This window comes from Crocuta crocuta, unplaced genomic scaffold, assembly GCF_008692635.1.
Source record: "Crocuta crocuta isolate KB4526 unplaced genomic scaffold, BGI_CrCroc_1.0 scaffold333, whole genome shotgun sequence".
NCBI classification, from domain to species: Eukaryota; Metazoa; Chordata; class Mammalia; order Carnivora; family Hyaenidae; genus Crocuta; species Crocuta crocuta.
Window position 1 is genome coordinate 288,191 of NW_027532856.1, and position 23,727 is coordinate 311,917.

Below are 23,727 nucleotides of genomic sequence, written 5' to 3' on the forward strand. Positions count from 1 at the left end.
GACCTCGTTATAATATTCTGTGAGATCTGGTTTCTATTTGTACCTCCAACCTTAACTGTACCACACTTCCTCATTGAAACTTGGCTCCAGTTACCCTGGACTTTCTATTTCCTCAATGTTCCAAACTCCCCCCCACTCAACAAACACATCTTTCCTCTACCTAGAATGCTGTTTCCCAGATGCGGGAAAGCCTGCCTTCTCTTAGCTCAAACATCACTTCCTCAGAATGAACCTGACTAATTCGCCTAAAAGTGGCTCCCCGTCCCTTTCTCTATCAATTACACCGTTACTTGTTTCATTCATAGCGCTTTTCACTTTCAGAAATTATCTTATTTAACAATTTTGTCTCCACTAAAATGCAAGTTTCCTGAGGTAAAGAGTCTTAAGGTGTCGTTCACCAAACTACCCATAAAAGTCTGGAACAGTGCCCGGCATAAGAGCACCTTGATAAATAATTTTTGAATGAACAAATAAAGACAGACTATAGACTGTAAACCGATCTAGCCTCTCAGAGTCGCCAGGCTCCGCCCCTCTAGAACCACTTCCACCCACGGCCCGGCCCCAGACCTTCTGGGAGAGGAAGTCCTCTGCGCACGCGCCCTGAGGGCGCCGAGCTTTCTGGGTAAAAATGGATGCTCACGATCTTTTTCGCCGGCTTGGCGTGGGGGCCAAATTCGACGTGAGACGTTTCTCGGCGGACGCAGCGCGATTCCAGGTACTGTGCGCGGAGCAAGTCTGTGTAACTGAGAAGGCGCAGGAACCCGAGAATGATCTAGCTGCCGGTAGAGCCGGCACTCAGAGACCGCGGCCTGGTCTTGGGGCATTTCCCTTATTTTTGTGTTGGGCTCGTGCGCAGACCTACCGGGCCAAGACCTGCCTTCGGAGTGAACTCTTACTATTCTTTTATAGACTTACGTGGGACTGGGACGGAAACACTTCTCCCCTCCCCGCTTTCTAGTTTATTCAAAGTATAGTTAGAATACTTTCAAAAGTATTCTATTTCTCCAGAACTGGGGGAAAGGGATTTCAAAAACAGAATTAACCCAAAATGAAGAGAACAGTTGCTTTTACTGGAGTCTACCCAGATTGGCTTGGCATGCATATAGCTTTAGTGGACATGGGTCTGTTTATTCCCACAACCTCATGACATGTTAGGTTACCTATGAGAAGAGTGGTTTAGAAATAGGGAATCTTACGTAGGGAAGTGATGGGTGAATGATAAACCGGGAGAAGTTAGTTGGGGCCCGATTATGGAAAATCTTCAGTATCAGTCTTGTCATTGGGCGGCACGTGTGTTTCACCTTTCTCTGGCAGTATGGTGTTAGTTGTCAAGCGTTTGAACTCTGGAGCCAGATTTTTTGGGTCCAAATACTTTTGAGACCTTGGTCAAGTTGTTTGACCTCCTAATGCCTTGATTTTTTTCATCAGTAATATCGCTGTTTATCTCTTATCGTTGTTGAAGACTGAAGTTATTTAATATATATAAGCATACTTAGAAATCTGCCTGACAGCATATAGGTGTTATGCTGATAAAGGTATATGTGATTGCTATTATGATTGTTATTACTGTTAAAAGGTCAGAAAAGTTATTATCTTGTATTCCATTTGACCAAAACACACTTGTCAGTTCAACATATACTTGGTGAAAGAGTAAAAAAGAAAGTTGGTGAGTTATTATACCCACATCCTTACTGCCAATACTGCTTGGGTGAAAGCAATGTCAGTCTGTCGGTAGATTGCATTTTAAATTTTTTGGGTTTTAGGTAGGAAAAAGGAAATATGACTTTGATTCTTCAGAGGTGCTGCAGGGACTGGACTTCTTTGGAAACAAGAAGTCTGTCCCATGTGAGTGTGGAGCATCAAGAACTCATCAGGAGCTTCAAGATGAAGAGAAAAAAGAAAGCCTAATTGAAAGGAAAAGGGAGCAGAACAAGAAAAAGAGGAAGACGATGACTTCAGGTTAGTTCTTGATTTCTTTTTTCACCTCTTTATTATTTTCTTTCAGTTACAAAAAAATTAATACAGGCTTAAGGTTACAAGTCAGATAGTTACTGTCATTCCATTAGTTAATGGCATTCAGATTATTTCCAGGTATTTGCCATTACAAATATTGTTATAGTAAAGATCCTTGTGGAGGGCCTGGGTGGTTCAGTTGCTTGAGCCTCTGACTCTTGATTTTGGGCTGAGATCACAATCCCAGGGTCATGGGATCGGGCTCTGAGTTCGACTCTGCACTGAGCATGCAGCCTGCTTAAGATTCTCTTTCTCTCTCTCTCTATGCCCCTTTCCCCCTGCTCTCTTGCTTACTCTCAAAAAAAAAAAAAAAGATATTTGTACATATATTCTTTTGTACAGATCCTGTTATTTCTTTTTTCTTAAAAATCTGAATAAGTTTTTATTTACTTATTTTTGAGGGCAGGGAGGAGCAGAGAGAGAGAATCCCAAGCTGGCTCTGTACTCTCTGCTGTCTGCATAGAGCCTGAGGTGGGGCTTGAATGAACAAACCTAGATATCATGACCTAAGACAAAATCAAGAGTCCTATTGACGACGTTCAAGGGACTGAGCTACCCAGATGCTCCATAGGTCCTGTTCTTTCTTTCTTTTTTTTTAATTTTGTATAAATGTTTATTTACTTTTGAGAGAGAGAGAGAAAGAGAATGGGGGAGGGCAGAGAGAGAGAGAGACACAGAATCTGAAGCAGGCTCCAAGGCTCTGAGATGTCAGCACAGACCCTGATGCGGGACTCGAAGTCATGGACCTTGAGATCATGACCTGAGCTGAAGTCAGGGATGCTCAACCAACTGAGCCACCCAGGCGCCCCCTGGTCCTGTTACTTCTGTAATTAGCATTCCAAAAGTGGAATCACTGGCTGAAAGGGTGTGCTCACTTCTTTCTTTAAAGAGATACTGAAAAATGACTTCCCACACCCATGTCAATGCTGGATGCTACTGGTCTTAAATTCTTTGTCAATCTAACAAATGAAACTTTTTTTGTTTGTATTTTCTTGATAACTGTTGAGGTTGAGCATTTTTTTTATGCCTTAGTGGATATTTACATTTCAACATTTGTGAACCATCTGTTCTTACTCTTTGCCTATTTTTCATAGGTGTTTTTTTTCTGTACTCTATCTTCTTCTTTGCTATATCTATTAAGTTTCCTAGCCATTTACTTTTTTCAATAAAGTTAATCCATATATATGGCTTTTAAAAGTTATACAGAGATGAAAAGTAAATTTTCTTCCCATTCTTCTCACTATTTCTAGTCCCCTATTTCTCCAGAGGCAACCACTATTAATCATTTTTTTGTGTATTTTTGTAAAGATATATATTCACTATATTTATACTTCCCTTTAATACCTGAATAATAGCATACTATATATGTTATTCTATTCTGAACCTTCCCTCCTCCTACACTTTGTTAAAAAACAACAACAACAGTATATCTTGGAGGTTGTTTGCAATCAGTAGGAAGTGCCTTTCTCATTTTAACACAAAATAGTATCCCATTGTAATTCCATCAATTTAACAAATTCCATTGTAGTGTCCATTTAGTTTGTTTCCTCACTTTTGCTATTATGGTGTTGGCAATAAATGCCATTCCCCTTTTCTTTGTGTGTATTTGGGGGTTAATATCTGATAAATTCTTAGAAAAGGAATTTCAGGGGCACTTGGGGTGGCTCAGTCGGTTAAGCATCCGACTCTTGATTTCGACTCAGGTTGTGATCTCATGTTCCTCAGGTGGAGCCCCACATTGGGCTCTGCACTAAGCTTTGAGCCTGCTTGGAATTCTCTCTCCCATCCCCTCTCCTACTTGCATGCCCGGGCGAGCTCGCTTGCGCGGGCTCTCTCTCTCTCTCTCTCTAACTCAAAATAAACATTTTTTAAAAAAGAAATGGAATTTCAGTGTTAACAAATGATTTAACTTTAGGTATTTTGGAATTGTCCATCAGAAACATTGTATCAATAGGAAGTCCACTGCTGTGTTCATTGAATCATAGTGTGTACTATGCCATCACACATTGTAGGGATGTTATTAGGTAATTGAATTGACAAGTCCTTGTGTAAGGACATTTTACTTTGTTTCCACAGTTTTGCTGTTACAGTGTCACGATAAAAGTCATTTTATTTCCCTGGTTGCAAGGAAGTTTCATAAAGCCTTCCACCAAGATTAGTTTAAAAAAAAAAAAGACCAGCCACAAACTTGGAAAAAGGATTCAAATGTTAGGCAACCAGAAACACACAGATAGGTGCTATAACTTAGCACATATGTGGCATAGTGCAGAGTGGTGTGGCCACCATGTTTTTGTTTTTCTTTGAGAGAGAGAGAGAGAGAAATTGCATGTGCACACGTGCGGAAGAGGGAAAAAGGGAGAGAGAGATTCTGAATCCTACTACCATGAGTTCATGACCTGAGTCAAAATCAAGAGTCAGACGCTCAACCAACTGAGCCACCCAGGTGCCCCATGGCATGCCATGCTTTGATTGGTCAACTAAATATTTTCTCCCTAAGATGATAATGTAGAATCGATGCAAAACAAACTCAATTAAAATTCCAATAGGCTTTTTGGGTAGAAATTGACAAAGGAGTTAAAAAAAAAAGTTAGACATACACACTTATCATGATCCACCTATTCCACTCCAAGAATTTACCTAAGAAAGGAAAACCTATGATCTCACAAAGACTTCTACACACATGTTCATAGCAGCTCTAGTTTCAGTAGCTAAAAACTGGAAATGACCCAAATGTCCTTCAATAGGACATTATATTGTCCTTCAATACTTAAACAAGTTATATATCCATACAATGGAATGCTACCTTTAAATAAAAAAGTTAACTACTGATACATGCTTCAACATGGATGAATCTCAAAATAAATACTCTGAGTGAAAGAAGCCAGACTAAATTTAACACATACTACAGGATTCCATTTGTATAAAATTCCAGAAAAAGCAAATTATCTGCAGTGAGAAAGCAGGTACGTGGTTGCATAGGGATGGGGCAGTGTGTTAAAGGGACCACAGGGAAATTCAGGGTGGTGATGGATATAGCTTGAATGTGGTGATGATTTAACAGGTGTATGTATGTGTCAAAATTTCTCCAATTTATACTTTTTTAAAAATGTCATTCATCTGTTTTTGAGAGAGAGTGAGAGTGCAATAGTGATAGGGGCAGTGAGAGAGGGAGAGAAAATCCCAAGCAGGCTCTGTACTGTCAGCACAGAACCCGACACAGGGCTCCAGCCCACGAACCGTGAGATGAGACCTGAGCAGAAGTTGGACACTCAACTGACTGAGCCACCCAGGTATCTGCCACATGAATTTTAAAGTCAGCTAGTTTTGGTTTCTAAAACAATCCTGTCATTACTTTTCATTGAACTAATTTTATAGATTAGTGAGAATTGCTATCTTTATGTTAGTGAGTAATCCTTACTGTGCTATGTTCATTATTATTATAAGTGAAATATTTTCTTTCATAGTTATTTTCTAACTGGTTACATATGTAAAAGCTGGTTGCCTCCTTGAAATCTCTTAAAAAATTTTAAATGTTTTTTATGTATTTATTTTGAGATAGAGCAAGGGGGGGAGGGTTGGGGGAAGAGGGGAGAGAATCCCAAGCAGGCTCCAGGCTGTCAATGCAGAGCCCCATGTAGGGTTCGATCTCAGGGACCAGGAGATCATGACCTGGGCTAATATCAAGAGTTGGACACTTAACCGACTGAGCCACATAGGCGTCCTATTCCTATTCCTATTAAATAATAGGAATCTATTATTTAAGTATTTTCAATTTGAAAATGTTTTCAAGTCATACAGTCATCTACATATTACACAGCTGAAATAACTAACAAAAGGAAGAGAAGACTTCAGAGCTCTGATTTTACCAAAAGAGAACTTGCCTCTTTGTTTCCAGTTTTTATACCTCCTATTAGTTTTTCTCTAGTTGTATTAGCTAATGCTTTACTTTTGTTTAGTGTGAAGCTGTGGCCTGTTTGCTACACTCAAGAATGTTGCATTTAAGGGGTGCCTGGGTGGCTAAGTCAGTTAAGCATCTGACTTTGGCTCAGGGCATAATATCACAGTTTGTGGGTTCTAGCCTTGCATCAGGCTCTGTGCTCACCGCTCAGAGCCTAGAGCCTGCTTTGGACTCTCTGTCTCCCTCTCTCTCTCTCTGCCCCTCCCTGCTCACGTGCTCTCTTTCTCTCTCAAAAATGAATAACATTAAGAAAAGAAGGATGTTGCACTTAAAATCTTTTAATTTTTTTGATATATATTGTAGAAATTACTTCTCAAGAAGAAGGTTCCACTATACAATGGATGTCATCTGTGGAAGCAAAAATTGAAGATAAAAAAATTAAAAGAGAAAATAAACTAACTTCAGGAAAGTTGGAGAATCTCAGAAAAGAAAAGGTTAGAAAAATCTTAGCCTCAGTTCCTTTTCTAGTGAGTTTTTCTTTGTCCTTGGATTATTCTGTTGGTAAAAGTGAATGTGGTATGTGTGTATACACACACACACAGTCACACACTATTATAAACTCTGCTGCACTTATATACTACATACTATGTAATTTCTTGACCTGTTCAAATTTCAAGAAAATGTATTTGGAATCAGATTTTAAAAATTTCATATCCCCTTTGATAAACAAAATCTGTTCCCTTTCTCCTCTTTGTTAAGCTCACTGGTTTAGGAAGATTTCCTCTGACAGGGATTTGAGAGTTAGAATTCTTAAGAGACCCATTTTATGCCTTGGGACTAGGGGGAGTAGAATACAGAAGAAACAACAAATATACCATTGTCATGTCTATTGCACGCCTGCCATGTTGCAGATGGAGAATACTGTTCAGCTCAATTCAGGAACCCAGAATCCAGAATTTGGCTGTCTATCAGAGAATGGAAAATAAACCAAATCAATACTCTAGACTCTGCATTTGGTCCTCGGTTTTAATAAGTAGAGTTTAGAGTAAATCATCAAAAAGCAGTGGCACTGTGTGGTAAATGCCATATAAAGAAAAATACTAGATGGATTCTATGTCTGCCTTCTAGAAGCTTATATAAAATTACAAGTTAACGATTATCATGATAGCATATTAATAGGAGTAACACATTACTCATGGCATTGACACATTAATATGAAGAAAGTGGATGGATAGGTTTTATTGTAATTAAGGTCTTCTCTCTGTGAGGGCATGAAATATATCTAATACCTGTATCTTTTAGCACTTGGAATTTAACCGAAAGTTTCATGTTAACTAAAGCTTCTCCTAGAAACTGTTAATGTTGCTTTATAACATCTTACAATGTATATGACCATAGCTATGGTGACCCCTTTATTTCACTTTTCAGATAAACTTCTTCCGGAATAAACACAAAATTCATGTCCAAGGAACTGATCTTCCAGACCCAATTGCTACATTTCAGCAACTTGACCAGGAGTATAAAATCAATTCTCGACTACTTCAGAACATTCTAGACGCAGGCTTCCAGATGCCTACGCCAATCCAAATGCAAGCCATTCCGGTTATGCTGCATGTGAGTATAAAGATCTAAGATGCCTCTAACATTCCTTCCTCTGTGTGTTAGCTCATTCTCTTCTGTTTTTGAAGTTTTCCTTTCTACCTTATCTCCTCCTGTTGAAATGCTCCCTTTACTTTTAAGGTCCATCTCAAATGCCTGTGTCACCATATCTCTACAATTTGATGTGCTCTTGTTCTTTTACCAGCACTATTTCCTCTACCACCAGTTCTCCAAGGTATTCAGTGTGTTCTTTTTCTTATAACATTTATCTTACACTTTACTCTATATTTATACTAATTATGTTTACCTTTTGCATTTTACTAGAGTGTAAACCCTCTGAGAATAGGGACTATGTTCTGTTTATTCATCTATGATTTCATTTATAATTCCCAGGAACTATTCCTGAAATACAGAATTCTTGTACATAGCCTGACTTTTTTGCCCCCCAACACGTCTTGCTATTGAAGTATACTTTATATATAATAAAACTGAGGGGCGCCTGGGTGGCTTAGTCGGTTAAGTGTCCGACTTTCGCTTAAGTCATGATCTCGCGGTTCGTGGGTTCGAGCCCCGCGTCGGGCTCTGTGCTGACTGCCGGCTCAGAGCATGGAGCCTGTTTCAATCTGTGACTCCCTCTCTCTCTGACCCTCCCCTGCTCATGCTGTCTCTGTCTCTCTCTCCTAGAAATAAATAAAACATTAAAAAAAAAAAAAATTTAAAAAACTGAATAGATTTTAAGTTCACGGTTCACTGAATTCCAACAAGGCATACCCTATATAACTGTCACTTCAATGGGGATGTGTAACATTTCTCTTGTCCCCAAAAATTCTACTGTGCCTTTCCATTCAGTCCTCACCCCTGCCCAGAGGTAGCCACTGTTCTAATTTCTATTGCTATGCATTTGTTTTGCGTCTTCCAGAATGTCATGTAAGTGATATCATTCATTATTTATTTTTTTTATTTCTGGTTTCTTTCACTCTGCATATTGATTTTGAGATTTATCCATGTTGCATTTATCAGTAGTTTGTAAGTAGTATTCTGTTGTTTGAAAATACCACAATTTGTTTCTCTACTGGTTTGTTAGAGGTATGGGTTAACTTAAGAGTTTTGGAAATTAAATTTTTCTGAGGTTTCTTTCTATACCGATGAGAGCTGACGTTTTCCCCCATGTAGCCAAGATGGCCTTTGGTTCTGGTAGCCAAAAGACACGTGTTATCTTTTCATCCATACTTGTTCTTTCCGTTTTCTTTGGGAACTGAAGTGAGAGTACATCTGAATGATGTTGACTCACATTGTAGTAAATTTGCTTCTAACTTTCATTTAAGATTATTTCTGTTACAACTTTAGCTTAAAGCTTTAAAAGTCATAGTGACTTTGAAGACTGTCACCTATAAATTACTGTCACTCAGGCTATTGCCACTTTTTATTTGTTACCATAAGCTATTCTGTTACTTATTAAAACCTTCCCTGTGGAGAGGCTTCTGGGTGGCTCAGTTAGTTCAGTGTCCAGCCCTTAATTCAGTTCAGGTCATGATTTCATGGTTCATGAGATCAAGGCTCGAGTTTGACTTTGTGCTGACAGCAGTGGAGCCTGCTTAGGATTTTCTTTCCCTTGTTCTCTGCCCCTCCCCCACATTCACTCACTAGCTCTTTCTCTCAAAATAAATAAATAAGCTTTAAAAAAAAAAACCACTTTCTCTAGGGATTGAGCGAGCAATACTGATATTGGGGGAGAGTTGGTTTTATAATTTTGCTTTGATAAGAGTTTAGTAAAATATTGAAATAATAGAAACACTTGAGGTTTTGAATTATCTTTGGATTTTAGTTATCCATATTCTTTACCCAGTTCAAATGGAATTTAGTGGCAATGCTCAGAAACTCCACTGGGGGACTGGTGGTAGGGGTGGATGATGTTAGAAAAGCAAATGTGGGGAAAGTTAGATTAACAATGGGAATATGAATGATTGCATTCATTATGATTATTTTATTATTTCTTTGGCTGGTTGCATTACTTAACCAGGCTAGGAAAAGCTTATGTTCATGTACTTTGTTTTTAGGGTCGAGAACTTTTGGCCTCTGCTCCTACTGGATCTGGAAAGACTTTGGCTTTTAGCATTCCCATTTTGATGCAACTAAAACAACCCACAAATAAAGGCTTCAGAGCCCTGATTATATCACCAACACGAGAACTTGCCAACCAGGTGTGACTTGTAGCTTCGAAAGATGGGTTTGGTGTTTGCTTCAGTCATTTCTTACTTGAGGGTAATAAAAAGGTCTCAAAAAGAGTAAGACCCTTGTTTTTTGGCATGGGCAAGTATTCTGTACAGGGCACTATGTTCTGTATCTCACTGTTCATGGGCAAGTTTTTTGAGTCTTTTTATAATGTTCTAATGCAATGAGTTTAACATTAACGATGTTTCTTTGATAAATGCTCTAAGATCTTTTAAGTTGAGGCTACTGTAATATATAGTTCCTCTCTAAAATGTAATTTTCTCACCTACAAAAGAACCTCATCTCAGTTTTTGAGACAGAAAAACCATACAGTGACCTCTATCCTTCCAGTGTGCTTAATAGAAAATACATGCCAAGCATGAAATAGTTTTATAATAGCACTGTGTTCTAAAAACAGTATGTAGCAGATTGGAAAACTCTGAGATTCCAGGTTAATGTACATATTATCATGGGTTTAATTTCAGTTATTCATGGATTGGCAATTTATTTTAACAATGCAAACAAGACAATACATCTTATTTAAGTATCTTAGCAGCTAATATTTTTGTCATTTTCCATTTTAGATTCACCGAGAGTTAGTAAAAATCTCTGAGGGAACAGGATTCAGGATACACATGATCCACAAAGCAGCAGTGGCAGCCAAGAAATTTGGACCTAAATCATCTAAGAAGTTTGGTAAGGGATTCATGCTTGAGCTGTAGAGCATGCAAGGGATTTACAACTTACAAATATTCTTACTGCCACTGAAAAGTTCTTTAAAATATAGTTGTGCACACAATTAGTTTGGTTTTTAGAGAAGCTGAAAGAGATCTCCCCATTCCCACTCGGTAGTTATATACATATATACCAGTGATTCTCGACCAGAGGCAATTTTGCCCCCACCCCACCTTCCACCCTACGGACATTTGGCAATATCTGGAGACGTTTTAAGTTGTCAGAACTGGAGTGCTACTAACCTGTGGTAGGTAGAGGCCAGGGATGCTGTTAAACATCCTACAATGCACATGACATTCCCCTACAATAAAACATTATCTGGACCATAATGTCAGTAGTGCTAAAGCTGAGAAACCCTGCCTTATACTATTGATTTTTAATCTGCCATGGAAATACTCAGCACATAAGAATGGCTCACATCCCTACCCTTGTATCAGTCAGAAAACCAGCTTTTACCTGTCTTTCATCTTGAGCTTCTAAGTAAAATTTCATTTAAAGGAAAGATTTTTGGGGTACTTTGGTGGCTCAGTCGGTTAAATGCCTGGCTTCGGCTCAGGTCATGATCTCGCAGTTCATGGGTTCAAGCCTCATGTCAGGCTCTGTGCTGACAGCTAGCTCAGTGCCTGGAGCGTGTTTTGAATTCTGTGTGTCTCTCTCTCTCTGACCCTGCCCTGTTCATGCTGTGTCTCTCTCTCAGAAATAAATAAAATATAAAAAGATTTTTTTTTAAAAAAAGAAAAGATTTTCCTGAAAAACAAAATGAAGTGTTTGAAAATAACACTGTTGTGTTATAGTGTTCTTGCCTCTTAGAAGTTGAGTAGGCAGATCAAATATAATAAAAGGAGAGTAATCATAGTTTGTGCTATGATGAATTAAAAAAAAATAAGAAAGAACTTGTGTTGGTCTAGTAAGATAGCAAGTATAACCTCTCCCTCCTCTCCCCTCTTCAGGTTATTCACTGAAATTCAGGAGGCTTAATTCCCTAGTTTGAGAGAGAGATGAATCTTGCTTTTGCAATTTGTACCATTTGTTTCTCCTATAGATATTCTTGTGACTACTCCAAATCGACTAATCTACTTATTAAAGCAGGATCCTCCAGGAATAGACTTAACAAGGTACAGATAACATTTTAATCTTTCTTATGTGTATTTTCACTTAGTTGATTATATTTTGTCCTTGATTGCTTGTATTATTGGCTTTTGGAGCTTGCTATCTGCCAACTTTCAGTCAGTGTTCGTGCTGAGAACAATGATTTTCATTAAACACGTAGGAAAATAACTATCTGATCTGGAAGAAAGTTACAGATCCTGATAAGCGATTAGTACAGAATTCCCCTAGACATTTTCACAGCTTTCAGCAATGGTGATGGAGTTTATAAGGTTTAAGTGAAGCTCTGTTTTTGCTAATGGGACCTCATTTCTTTGAGGCTAACAGAATAGAATGTTACTTTATGTTTATCTTGTTTTTACCTTTTTCCTGATGACTTTTCTTTTACCTTTTTCTGGTATGATGTGTGGACCTGAGAAGGAGCATAATGGTTTGACTTCTTGTGTCCCCACAGTTTAATGAAGTATCTTAGATCTTCCAGTTCAATACCTACATGTTGTGTTGTTATTTCTTAGTGTTGAGTGGCTGGTAGTAGATGAATCAGACAAACTGTTTGAAGATGGCAAAACTGGGTTCAGAGACCAGCTGGCTTCCATTTTCCTGGCCTGCACATCCCATAAGGTCAGAAGAGCTATGTTCAGTGCGACTTTTGCATATGATGTGGAGCAGTGGTGCAAACTCAACCTAGACAATGTCATCACTGTATCCATTGGAGCAAGGTAATTGTTCTTCTGTATTATTCCACTATTTTTTGTTTTTTTTTTTTTAATGTAAGTCCTTTCTGTTTTAGACTCAAGGAGATAGGTTATTTAGCTTTAGATTAGTAACAGGGAAAGTTTTACTGAAAGTCATGCATTCTTTAAAGTCAAGATTGATTAAGCATTTTCTATTTTAGAATAATCCAAGGGGAGATTCTCAAGTTGTTATGTTAGTATTTCTGTCATTCAGTTGACTTTTCCCATCCACAAATCATGAATTGAGTTCTATAGCCACCCAGAAGATGTAGTTTCTTTGATGTCTTAATTAAGTAGGATGACAGAGGAGGAAGCTGATGTTACTGAGCCCTTTGATTTATAATTCCTTTTAAAAAATACTTGGGGGGAACATTTTATGCTAAGTGAATGTGTATTAGTAGAAAAAAGTTGTAGGAAATTATAGCCACTTTATAGAATATTATGCATCCTAAGAAATGATAGGTATCAAAATTATTATGAAAAAGTATTCATAATACTTTAATAATATTAAGTAAAAAAAGAAGCCAAATGGAATAATAAAGAATACCCTGTCTACTTTAAACTTAAAACTTGTGTTAATATAAAAAGAAAGTAGGAGCACCTGGTGGCTCAGTTGGTTGAGCATCTGACTCTTAGTTTCATCTCAGGTCATGATCTCACAGTTTGTGAGTTTAAGACCCGTGTTGGGCTGTGCAGTGACTACACAGGAACCTGCTTGGGGTTCTCGGTCTCCCTCTTTCTCTGCCCCTCCCCAACTCTTGCACATGCTTATGTGCACATGCACTTGCTCTTAAAATAAATAAACTTAATAAAAAAAAAGAAAGAACAAATTCAGGGGCGCCTGGGTGGCTCAGTCGATTGAGCGTCCGGCTTCAGCTCAGNTCCCTGCTCAAGCTCTCTCTCTCTCTCTCTCTCTCTCTCTCAAAAATAAATAAAACATTAAAAGTTAAAACAAAAAAAGAAAGAACAAATTCATCATAGACATAAAGGCAGACAACAGAAGGGAAAAAATAATTATGACATAGTATAATGTACTACGCATCCTACAGTGTTTATAAGCCATAAGATACCTCACCCCCAACTGTCTATTAAAAAACCTCTTGCTAATCATTAAGGAAAAAAGCTGAAACAAGTAATAACAACCTTAAAATTATTCTCATTATTTGATCCAGTAATTTTATTTTTAGAAATATTTTGTGACTGAATAATTAGATACATGAAAATTTATGACCAGACTACAACAAAATGTAAAATTTATTCCAAAATGGTAGAATTATGGACCATTGGTTTTACTGTTTACATTTTTCAAATTTATCTTTAAAAAAATTTTTAATGTTATTTCTGAGAGAGAGAGACAGAATGTAAGCAGGGGTTGGGCAGAGAAAGAAGGAAACAGAACCTGAAGCAGGCTCGACTCTGAGCTGTCAGGACATAACCTGATGCGGGGCTCGACCTCACAAATCATGAGATCAGGACCTGAGTCAAAGTTGGATACTTAACCGACTGGGCCACCCAGGTGCCCCAATCATATTTTCTTTAGAATACATTTATAGTTAGAATAAAACATTTAAAAATAACTTTGGGGCACCTGGATGGCTCAATTGGAAGACCATGTAACTCTTGATCTCAGGGTTGTGAGTATAAGTCCCATGTAGGGTTTACTTAAATAAAACTTTAAAATAAATAAATAACCTTGTCTTCAGATTAAGTATAAATAATTAAATCCTTATATTGACAATGGAAAGGTTGATTCCTTTGGGGTTATATGTAAATTTTTTCATTTATTTAGAATTCAGTTATGTTTTCCTTTCAGGAATTCTGCAGTAGAGACTGTAGAACAAGAGCTTCTCTTTGTTGGGTCTGAGACTGGGAAACTTCTGGCCATGAGAGAACTTGTTAAAAAGGTATATTTGGACTATCTTCTTGAATTTGGATGAAATTCATCAAGTCTTATATGACTGGTGGGAGGCTGAGCACTATTCTTATATCATATTTAGTAATCTGGTGGTAAATTTGTAAGCATATTAGGTCAGCTGTTGTCCCAGGGCGGGAGGCTCACCACTTAGAATATGCTAAGTTTTCTGTTCCCAGCTCCGGGTGGGCTAGGAAAAGACCTACCTCCTGCCCTGAAAGCCTCTTTTTTCTACATCTTCCACGTCTGTATTGGCTCCCTTCATCTTCCCTGATTCCTCTGTTGGTTTCTCATAGACTGGAACATTATAGAATGAGTAGGACACTGAGTATGGTTTTCTGTTTTTATCCCTTCAGTAAGTATTGAGTAGAAGCTGTAGTTAAAAAGTTAACTATGAGGGGTCAGGGTAGGGGATAATGAAACAATAGAAATCCTAAGCCCTGCTCTTAGTATTTATTCTCTTTTAGGGGATAAAAGAAACATGCTTATGTAAGAAAACTTGTGATAAAGTGTCATTAAAGGCTAGAGAGGGCTCTTCTTAAGCATCCCTGTAGTCTTCGTGGGGCCAAGAGGGAGAGTTGAATTGGTACGCGATAGCCTTAAGGAGGAAATGCTACTACTGTGGGCCTTGAAGGACCTGTGAGATAAAAGTGTGGGGTAGGTGGTGGTTGGAGGAGTAGCTAGAGCAAAGTTTAAGCAGTGGATGTGAACACAGTGGGTTTGGAGACTCCTGAAGAAGTCACCTATCTGAGGCAAAGAGTTTATGGTGAGAATTAAAGATCAGGTTGGACAGGAAAGTAGGGGTCATGTTAAGAGAAACTACCGGAAGTTTTGAATAATTTTAAGGAAAATTACTTAAACAGTGACTGAAAGTAAGGAAACCAATTAGTAGGTTGTTTAATTTGGCTGGTTGGAGAGATGAAATAAATGAAGGAAATGAGGGTGACAGCCTCAGTGGTGGAAAATTAAGAGTAGTTGGAGGATGAAAGGGGAAGGTGTTTGCAAGTACCTAATGACTATAGAAGTGGCGAAGAGCTTGAACCTTGGAGCCAGACTACCTGGACTGGAATTCTAGCTTTAGGCAAATTAACCTCATGCCTTTGTCACCTATAAAATGGAAATAATAATGTCTCCCTCATACAATAGTTTTAGTATTAATGAGTTAATATAAACATAGTACTTAGAATAGTGCTTGGCACATGATGCTATGTGCATTAGTTTCATCAATATTCTTAAAGATATCGTTTGAAACTGGGAAATCTAAGGTTTTTACACATGGATACTCACTAGAGATTATACATCAGGGATTTCTAGCCATGTCTGATCCTTAGGAGGTCTCTAAACCCTCTGAAATAATATGTCAGATTTTGTGTGAACACATGATTGCCTATTAGAAAGTTTCATAGCCCCAATAAATTCCAAAAGGGGAGTTTGTGAGCCAAAGTAAAAAGGTTAAGCCCTAATAGAGCAATTGAAAATATAGAAGGCTGCTTTGAAAGAGAGGTGGGGTTTGATGATAGAAATACAAACATCATCTGGTTAGAGTTGGTAGTTGATAACTGAGAGTCTAACATAGTAAGATAGTGGTTATATTGAGAGACCTGAGAACCAAAGACTAAGCTTTGGAGAAACACCCACAATTAGGATAAACAATGAATAAAAAAAAAAACAGTTAATACATTTTAGCAGAATTTAAAAATCTCTGAGGCACCGAAGCCAAGAGATGACTGTTTTAAGGAGTGGGCATCTATCATTGTAGAAAAGTAAAGGGGATTCATTAGACATTATTGGAATTAGCAAGATGAAAATAAGAGTTTAAGTTGAGTAGAGAATGGGTGGTGAAGAAGATGGAGTCAGGTATAGACCTCTGATCTGAGAAATTTGGCAATAAAAAGTACATGAAATTGAACTGGGTGCTTTTATGAACTAAAACCACATGAATACTGTGACTTTATTCTTGATTATGGGTTATATGTGCTGATTTTTGCCTCTTTTAGGGTTTCAACCCACCTGTTCTTGTTTTTGTTCAGTCCATTGAAAGGGCTAAAGAACTATTTCATGAGCTCATTTATGAAGGTATTAATGTGGATGTTATTCATGCAGACAGAACACAGCAACAGGTAAAGCCAAATGTATACTTTCAAAATGATAAAGAACTACTAAACTTTAAAATATTGGCATGAAATTTATGAAGTACTTGTTTTCTGTTCCTAGAGTGGTACTAAAACATTTAACATGTGTTTTATTAACCAGAGAGATAACACAGTCCATAGCTTCAGAGCTGGAAAAATCTGGGTTCTTATATGTACAGCCTTGCTAGCCAGAGGGATTGATTTTAAAGGTGTGAACTTGGTGATCAACTATGACTTTCCAACCAGCTCAGTGGAATATATCCATCGGATTGGTGAGTTGTCTTTCCTGTCCCCACCCCCACTGCTACTGTTGTGCACCACTCATTTTAGTGCCTCATATTCCCTTCCAATGTGCTTATTATTTTAGTACTCATTTTAGTGAAAAGCCAGTGACTTATGTAAATCTTGAAGTTCCCTCTCCCCAGAAAAGTGTTTTTTATGGTCTGATTTTATTTTTCTTTAGGTCGAACTGGAAGAGCAGGACATAAAGGAAAAGCTGTTACATTTTTCACTGAGGATGATAAGCCATTATTAAGAAGGTAAATTAGGAAAAATAACTTGCACACATAATTAACAGATAATTACAAAATGGTCAGGTTCCAAATTCTATTATGGTGTTAGTCAACCAGATTCTAGCCATGACCAAGGGAAAGATGATCAAAGGGCCTCAATTTTGCCCATCTATTATTAGATTTTGGAAGTATTCATAATGGAATGTTCATTGTTAAATTTCAGACTCAGGATTCTCTCAATAGCCACTGGTTGATATTATTTACAATTTAATAGTAAGGTTTTTGGATTAGTGAATAAAGTTAACCCCTGAGTCTTTTCATCTCAGTCAAAATTATTCCTTAACCATTGTGCATTCTTCCCTTTACTCTTAGGGGCAGATGGAGTTTTATATTTAGTCATAGGAAAAACTATTTTAGTAACCTATTCCAGTATGATTCCGTTGTAGCCCCTTGAAGCCTGGGTAACATATGATACACTTTTAGAACCTTAGGTCTTAATTTAGCCTGTCATCGTAGATTTTAAAATAAAAGCAGAGTTTCCTACATTTTGGCTGCCTACAGTGAATTTAGACTCATAATAATTGATAGTACTTCATTTCTAACAAATGAAATTGAGTTGTGGCCAAAAGTAGTTTGTACTTTGATCGGTTTATCAGTTTTGGCTAAGATTTTGATTTGTGCCTTCTGAACATTGGCTCTGGCAGCCTTGGATTCACTTTGAGCAGACTTTCTCAAGTTCATGTGTAGGGGAATATATTCCAACAGCCTAGATTCACCTACAGTCTCCTCAGTAATTCCAAGAATGTGAATGTGAAGACTTCCCTATCAACACAACTTTGCCTCTCGGTTTTCCATCTGGGAAATGGGGATAATGATAGTATTTTGATAGTAAAGGGTTGTTGTGTGTGTTGAATAAATTACCATGTATGTGAAAAGCCTAAGACAATGCCAAGTGCATAGTAAGGACTAGTATCTAATAAACTGAAGCTTGCGCCTTCTTTAGTCAGTCCCTCAACCAGGATTGGGTTTAGTAGCTTTTCAGGGCTTGATAAATGTTAAGGAGAAATAACTGCTAGATAAAATTCCTTAGCGTCATGTGGATTTCAGTCTAGCAAATAGTTCTCTCTCTAATCTAGTGTGATTACATCTGGTGGTAATTTACAGAAGAACACTATCCTGCATTACTTTCTTGTTTGTGCAGTTTTAGTTCCTTTTGAATTGTACAGAGGGTTTAAATGCATAAACATCACTTTAACCAGATACAGACTTATGATTATGGGTTCCTTTTTCAGTATTGCCAATGTTATACAGCAGGCTGGATGTCCTGTACCAGAATACATAAAAGGCTTCCAAAAACTACCAAGGTACAATCTTGAATTTATCTAGATCTTCTCTCTCTCTCTCTCTCTCTCTCTTTCTCTGTGTATGCACTCTTGCTTTTGCATTCTTACAATTACAGTTCTAGCAATACTACTACTTTTAGAAATTTTAAAATAAAAGTTTTCCTTTTTAATATGTGTGAATATTATCTGTTCTTTTCTTGTCAGTTTTTTCATTCTTGAAATGTTAAGTATTCAGATTTTAAAAAAATTATTCAATGCTTAGAACTGATTTTAGTTCATAGCACTAATAGAAAGCAGTTAGGTGCCCCAAATCAAACTTTAATGTTTGTTGGCACAGGCTATAAGCATGACACAGAATATATTTTAATTATAATTGGTGCCTTTTTAAGAAATTGATTGAATTTATCATCCTTTTGGGTACCTCTCTAAATGCTATTAGGTAATTTGGCATTTTAAAGTGGATATAGCGTCACCATAAACCTGTAAGTAGATTAAAAAGTGAATTACGTGATCAAGGATCAAAACCAGTTTTAGCTTTAACTCTTTTTGATTAAGTTCCACTGAATTTAATTCTTTCCTCTCTTTGTAACTTGCAGCAAACAAAAGAAAAAGATGATTAAGAAGCCATTGGAAAGGGAGAGCATTAGTACAACTCCAAAATATTTCTTAGAAAAAGCTAAGAATAAGCAGTAAGTATATGATGAGAAAAGTTACTAGTTGGCATTAGTTTTCCTTAGGATAAATTTTTTGAGGTAGAATTGATAGGTTCAATAGCAGGTAATAAAAGTAATACATCTTAGGTTGCCTGTGATTTGGGAACTTGGATGATTCAGTCTTGGAATATTTCTGTATTCATATATTAATGATCATGTTTTTTCCATCTTTGAATGTATGATTTCAGTTCACTCTGAATTAGGATTGCACTACCCACCACCTCCATACAGCTTACCTCAGGACATTTTGCTGAGGCAGTTAGGGCTGTTGACTCACATTGATGGAGTTGTCCCTGAAGCTCCCTATTCTAGGCAGGATTTCAGTACGATCTTAGGCTTATGCTGAAGCACACTGTAACACCTCTAAAAAGTATGACTTGGGTAAATTTGTAGTGGATTATCTCAGTTTTATGAAGATGTTAAAGCATTGATTTTTTAGCACACACACAACAAAAGACACCCTTTTGATGGGGTAGTCAAAACTATGCTAGTCAATACTACTCTTTATGCTACTTAAAGAAAAAACATTACATGAAAAAACATTAGAGAATAATTTTTAAATAAAATAGAAGTTTAGAGATTGGAAATATTCTGAATTGTAGTTACAAGAAGTTTCAAGGAGGCAGAACTGTCTTTAGGAACAGGTAAAATTTAGGCCATATAAAAGAGACAGGCATGGCAACTGGCATTGCACTTTCCTTCTAAGTCAAATAAGAGTCTTATTTGACATTTTGTATTGGCTTTGAGAAGTAATGTTTGGTTCAAGTATGTAGAGTGAACACGGTGTCCCAAAGTTTTAGTGCAATTTTAAGCTTTAATAACTTGGGAAGACTAAATGCTACAAACTTACAAAAGTGTCATTTGAAAACTTAAAACATTTAAATTTTGTTTGTATGTACTCATTTTTGTTAATTCTTAATACATTTTTAAATTATTTGTGGCAGCAGTTCTGGGTAACACTTAAACCAGTGGATTGGTAGAAATGGTCACCGTGCTTGGCCACCTTGGTTACCTAATCTATCGTGTTTGACTTTTTCTTGTGGTGGGCTCTATCAGAATTGTTGTGTGTACATCAGAACCTTATTCTTTGGGTGATCTTAAAGCAAGAATTAGAAATGTAATCTCTTCAGGCACTGAGAAGCAGCTGATGAAAGTTTTAACTAAAGTCAGAAATCAACTAGAGTGTAAGATGATGGCTATGTTGAATATTAATAAGAAACATCAGTATTTTAAAGAATTATACTTTGTTGATTTTTGGAAGTTTGTAGCATTTACACTTGAGGTGTTAAAACTTTAAGCTGTGCTATGAGACTTTGAGGACACTTGGTATAAATCTTGTCATTTCAGCTCCCATGTAAGATGCTGTGGCTGTCTCCATTGTCTTTATATTTAAAAGCCATCCTTCTTCATAGAGTATGTAAACAACACCTGATCTGACTTTAGCTCATCTTTTTACACTAGATGTTCCTTTAATGATCCTACCCACACCTTGCTGATAACTCTGAAGTCCATATCTTTAGGCCCAGCTTTCCATATAAACCTGAATCCTGTTGCCTAGTAGACCTCACTTTAGACACTATAAACTCAGTCTGGTACAGTGGAGGGTAAAATTGGATTTGGAGTCAGAAGAACTGGGTCTAATACCACCTTTTCCTGTATGACTTTAGACAAGTCACCCCTATGTCTGATAGAAATAAGTACGTAAATCATTGCTACTCTGCTACTCAAGGTTGGTTGAGGATTAAATGAGTTAGTATACATCCAGGAGCTTTGCATTACTAAACTATAGTATGCAAACATTGGTTATCTTCTCAAAACTTGTTTCCTTTTTCTTTGTTAACACTTAATTGATGGGATTCCCCAAACTCTAAAATTAGACTGTCAGGGTTCATATTAACATTTATTACCAGTGTGTGATGATCAGCAAGTTATTCAACCACTCTGCCTCATAAAATGAGGGTGATAATAGAATCTTTTTCATAAGTAGGTTGGAAGATTATCTGATTTGATATGTATGAAGCACTTATAACAGTATCTAGCACTTAATCAATGTGAACTCTTAGTATTAGGCCAGAGTCAGACTGTCTTTTATACCATGTTGGTAGTGTGGTTTACTTTGATGTTCTGTCTCACTTAGGAGTTTGTGGTTTTCTAAAGGGCAGAAACCACAATGCATCCTTGTGTTCCTAGTGTCTCACGTACTTGATTATACAGTAGACTTCAGGAAATGTTTCTTAAACTGGCAGTATGAATATCTAGAATTTTGGATTCAGCTTGCTTTAATTTCCTTGTCACAGGAAAAATGTCACTTGTCAGAACAACAAGAAGAAAGTAGCTCTTGAAGACAAAAGTTAAAAACCGGCTTTTCAAAAGACTTTATAAAAAATGGAATTTTATGAGCCAGCATGAATGTTGTTTTCATGGAATACTTCAAATCCTTTAATCACCTATAACATTTGAAAGCAACTACAAGAACGTGGGACTGATGAAAAATGATACTAAACTATCAATGCATCATGTTAAATTTCAATTTGTAGGTGACTTTTAAGTGATTACACAATGGAAATAACATTCATTGACATTTCTGTGGTTTGAATCCAGAGAGATACTTCTTATAGAAGAACAAAAGCTTATACTAAAATTAACACTCAAATGTGTGAACTTTTAAGGATTTTTCCTTCAAGTATGAAGAAAGGTGTGATGTATGCTGTGGAAAGTCATCTGGAACTAGATTTCAAAGTAGAGCCTTGAGACTGAATGCCCCTTACTACCACCACCACCCATTCCACCCTCACTTTTTGGGGAGGGGGGGAGAGTGCTGGACAAGAAGCAGCACAGGCTGTCTACCAAAATGAAACCATCTGCTACTCTCTTTATTTTACTGTTTCTTACATTGTTGATGGCCTTTTATATATGAGCAACAACAAATAGCCTCTTCTGTGGCTGGTTATTCAAGCTCCCTAGGATTTTAAATTCTTTGGTCTATTAAATATCCTTATACCTCACTGGTAAGATAGCTTATACCTTACTTCTCATAGTATTGCAAGTGCAAGATTATGGTCAGTCTCTCCCTTTCTTACTTCCGTTTTCCATCATTTAATCATGCTCTTTCCTGTCTCTTTCCATTCAAGATGACTTTGCTTGAAAACTGATAAACACTTTATCCCGATAAGGAAGAATGTTCCTGTTACTTGATATACCTGTGGCTGCATTCTCTTACAGCTTGTCTTTCCTGAGGTTTTTGGGCCCTGCATCCATTTAGAAAACAGGTCTCTGCCAAAGCTAGAGAGTTAAGGTTATATAGTGATAGAGACTATTCACTCTTTGCAGATTTTTCTTAGTCGCTAGTCTTGTACAGTTGGTATAAAAAATCCGCTCCCACCTGATAAGATTGTTAGTTATTATCAACACTACTACATTATTATAATGTAAATAATCTTAGCTCAGTAGCATTTGAATTACACTTATTAATTTCCTTTATTCTTAGACTTTTGTTCTAAAGTCAGAACAGGTAGATTCCAACTTGAAAATTTTAAATGAGACAAATTGTTCATCTTCAGAATTTATGTAAATGGAGACCATTTGTTATAAGGTGCAAAAAATAACTTACAAGCTTGTGATTTTTCTTTGTTCTTGCAAACAGATCCTTGACACTATATATTCTAGAGGTAGTTGTGATGGTGCCACCTACTTGCTAACTGTGTGACTTTGAATTCTTTAATTCTCAGAGCTTCTGTTTTTTCACGTATGAAATCGGGGTTAATAACAACTATGTCTCAACGTTGGAAGGACCCAGCTCTATGCCTGACATATTACAAATTCATGCCAAATATTCCTTAAACAAACATCATCTATTTGGTTAGGAATACAAAGCTTAATAACAGTCTGTGCCCTTAGAGTGTAGCAGTGGGTACAGAGTAAGGGAACAGATAGTGTGCAAATGCTGTGATATACATAAGCCCAAGGTGCTGAAGCATCAGAGGATGGCATCTAACATGTCATGGAATGCTGACCTTCTGTGCTGAGTCTAGTAGATGTAGGAATCCACAAGCAAAGGAAAACAAACTATCCAGGCAGAAACAGATCACATCTTCTTTGATCCTTGATATAGTCCCTTCATTTGACTTTATTTCCTCTCTCTCTTTTTTTTTTTTAACTATTTTCTCCTGTGTAACTACCCACCCTTAAATAACAATGGTGACATCAACTTGTATCAGCTTAGTTTATCAATGGATTCATACTGAATTTAGCATCTTTATGTCCGTTGGAACTATATGCTACACAAATTTCAGTTACATCTAAAGAAAAGGAGGAATGAAATTAGTTATGAAAAGAGAACCGGTGATAACTGATAGCTGGTCTAGTGAAATGAGCAAGGGCTTTTATGTGAAACACCTGGACTAGAATCCTGGTCCTACTGCTCTGCAGCTCTATGACCTGCACAAATTACAACTTCTTTTAACCTTGGTTTTCTCACTTGTAAAATTCCAATACTAACTTTTAGGGACATTGAGAATTTAAAAAAATTCGGTAAGGTTCCCGACCAGTGATTTGTGCCCAATAAAGGATAACTATTATAAATGGTTTCCCTGGGGGTGCCTGGGTGGCTCAATCTGTTAAGCATCCTACTTCCAATCAGGTCATGATCTTACAGTTCAAGTGTACCAGCCTGGCATAGGGCTCTCTGCTTAGTGAGCAGAGCCCACCCCACTTAGGATCCTTTGTCTCCCTCCAGCTGTCTGTCTCCAGCTCGGTGCGTGTGCACGTGCTGGCTCTCTCTCAAAAATAAACATTTAAACAAATGATTTCCTTGTAAAA

At 37.3% G+C, this 23,727-nt stretch overlaps 1 protein-coding gene across 4 annotated transcripts; it reads left to right on the top strand.

The window, feature by feature from the left end:
• Positions 1 to 610: 610 nt before the first annotated feature.
• DDX52 (DExD-box helicase 52) lies at positions 611 to 23,714 on the top strand. 4 transcript variants are annotated; one of them, XM_077745557.1, is made up of 15 exons: positions 611 to 715; positions 1,764 to 1,959; positions 6,275 to 6,405; positions 7,340 to 7,525; positions 9,568 to 9,711; positions 10,306 to 10,417; positions 11,499 to 11,571; positions 12,079 to 12,282; positions 14,111 to 14,201; positions 16,207 to 16,329; positions 16,463 to 16,613; positions 16,805 to 16,880; positions 18,146 to 18,217; positions 18,793 to 18,885; positions 21,207 to 23,714. In XM_077745557.1, exons 1-15 carry the CDS (start codon positions 629 to 631, stop codon positions 21,262 to 21,264), a joined length of 1,797 nt encoding a protein of 598 aa, XP_077601683.1. In that variant the 5' UTR covers positions 611 to 628; the 3' UTR covers positions 21,265 to 23,714. The 4 variants fall into 4 exon arrangements, with proteins under 4 accessions (XP_077601683.1, XP_077601684.1, XP_077601686.1 ...); XM_077745558.1 differs by having other exon boundaries at positions 16,240 to 16,329; XM_077745561.1 differs by having other exon boundaries at positions 638 to 715; positions 1,798 to 1,959.
• The last annotated feature ends 13 nt before the right edge of the window (positions 23,715 to 23,727 follow it).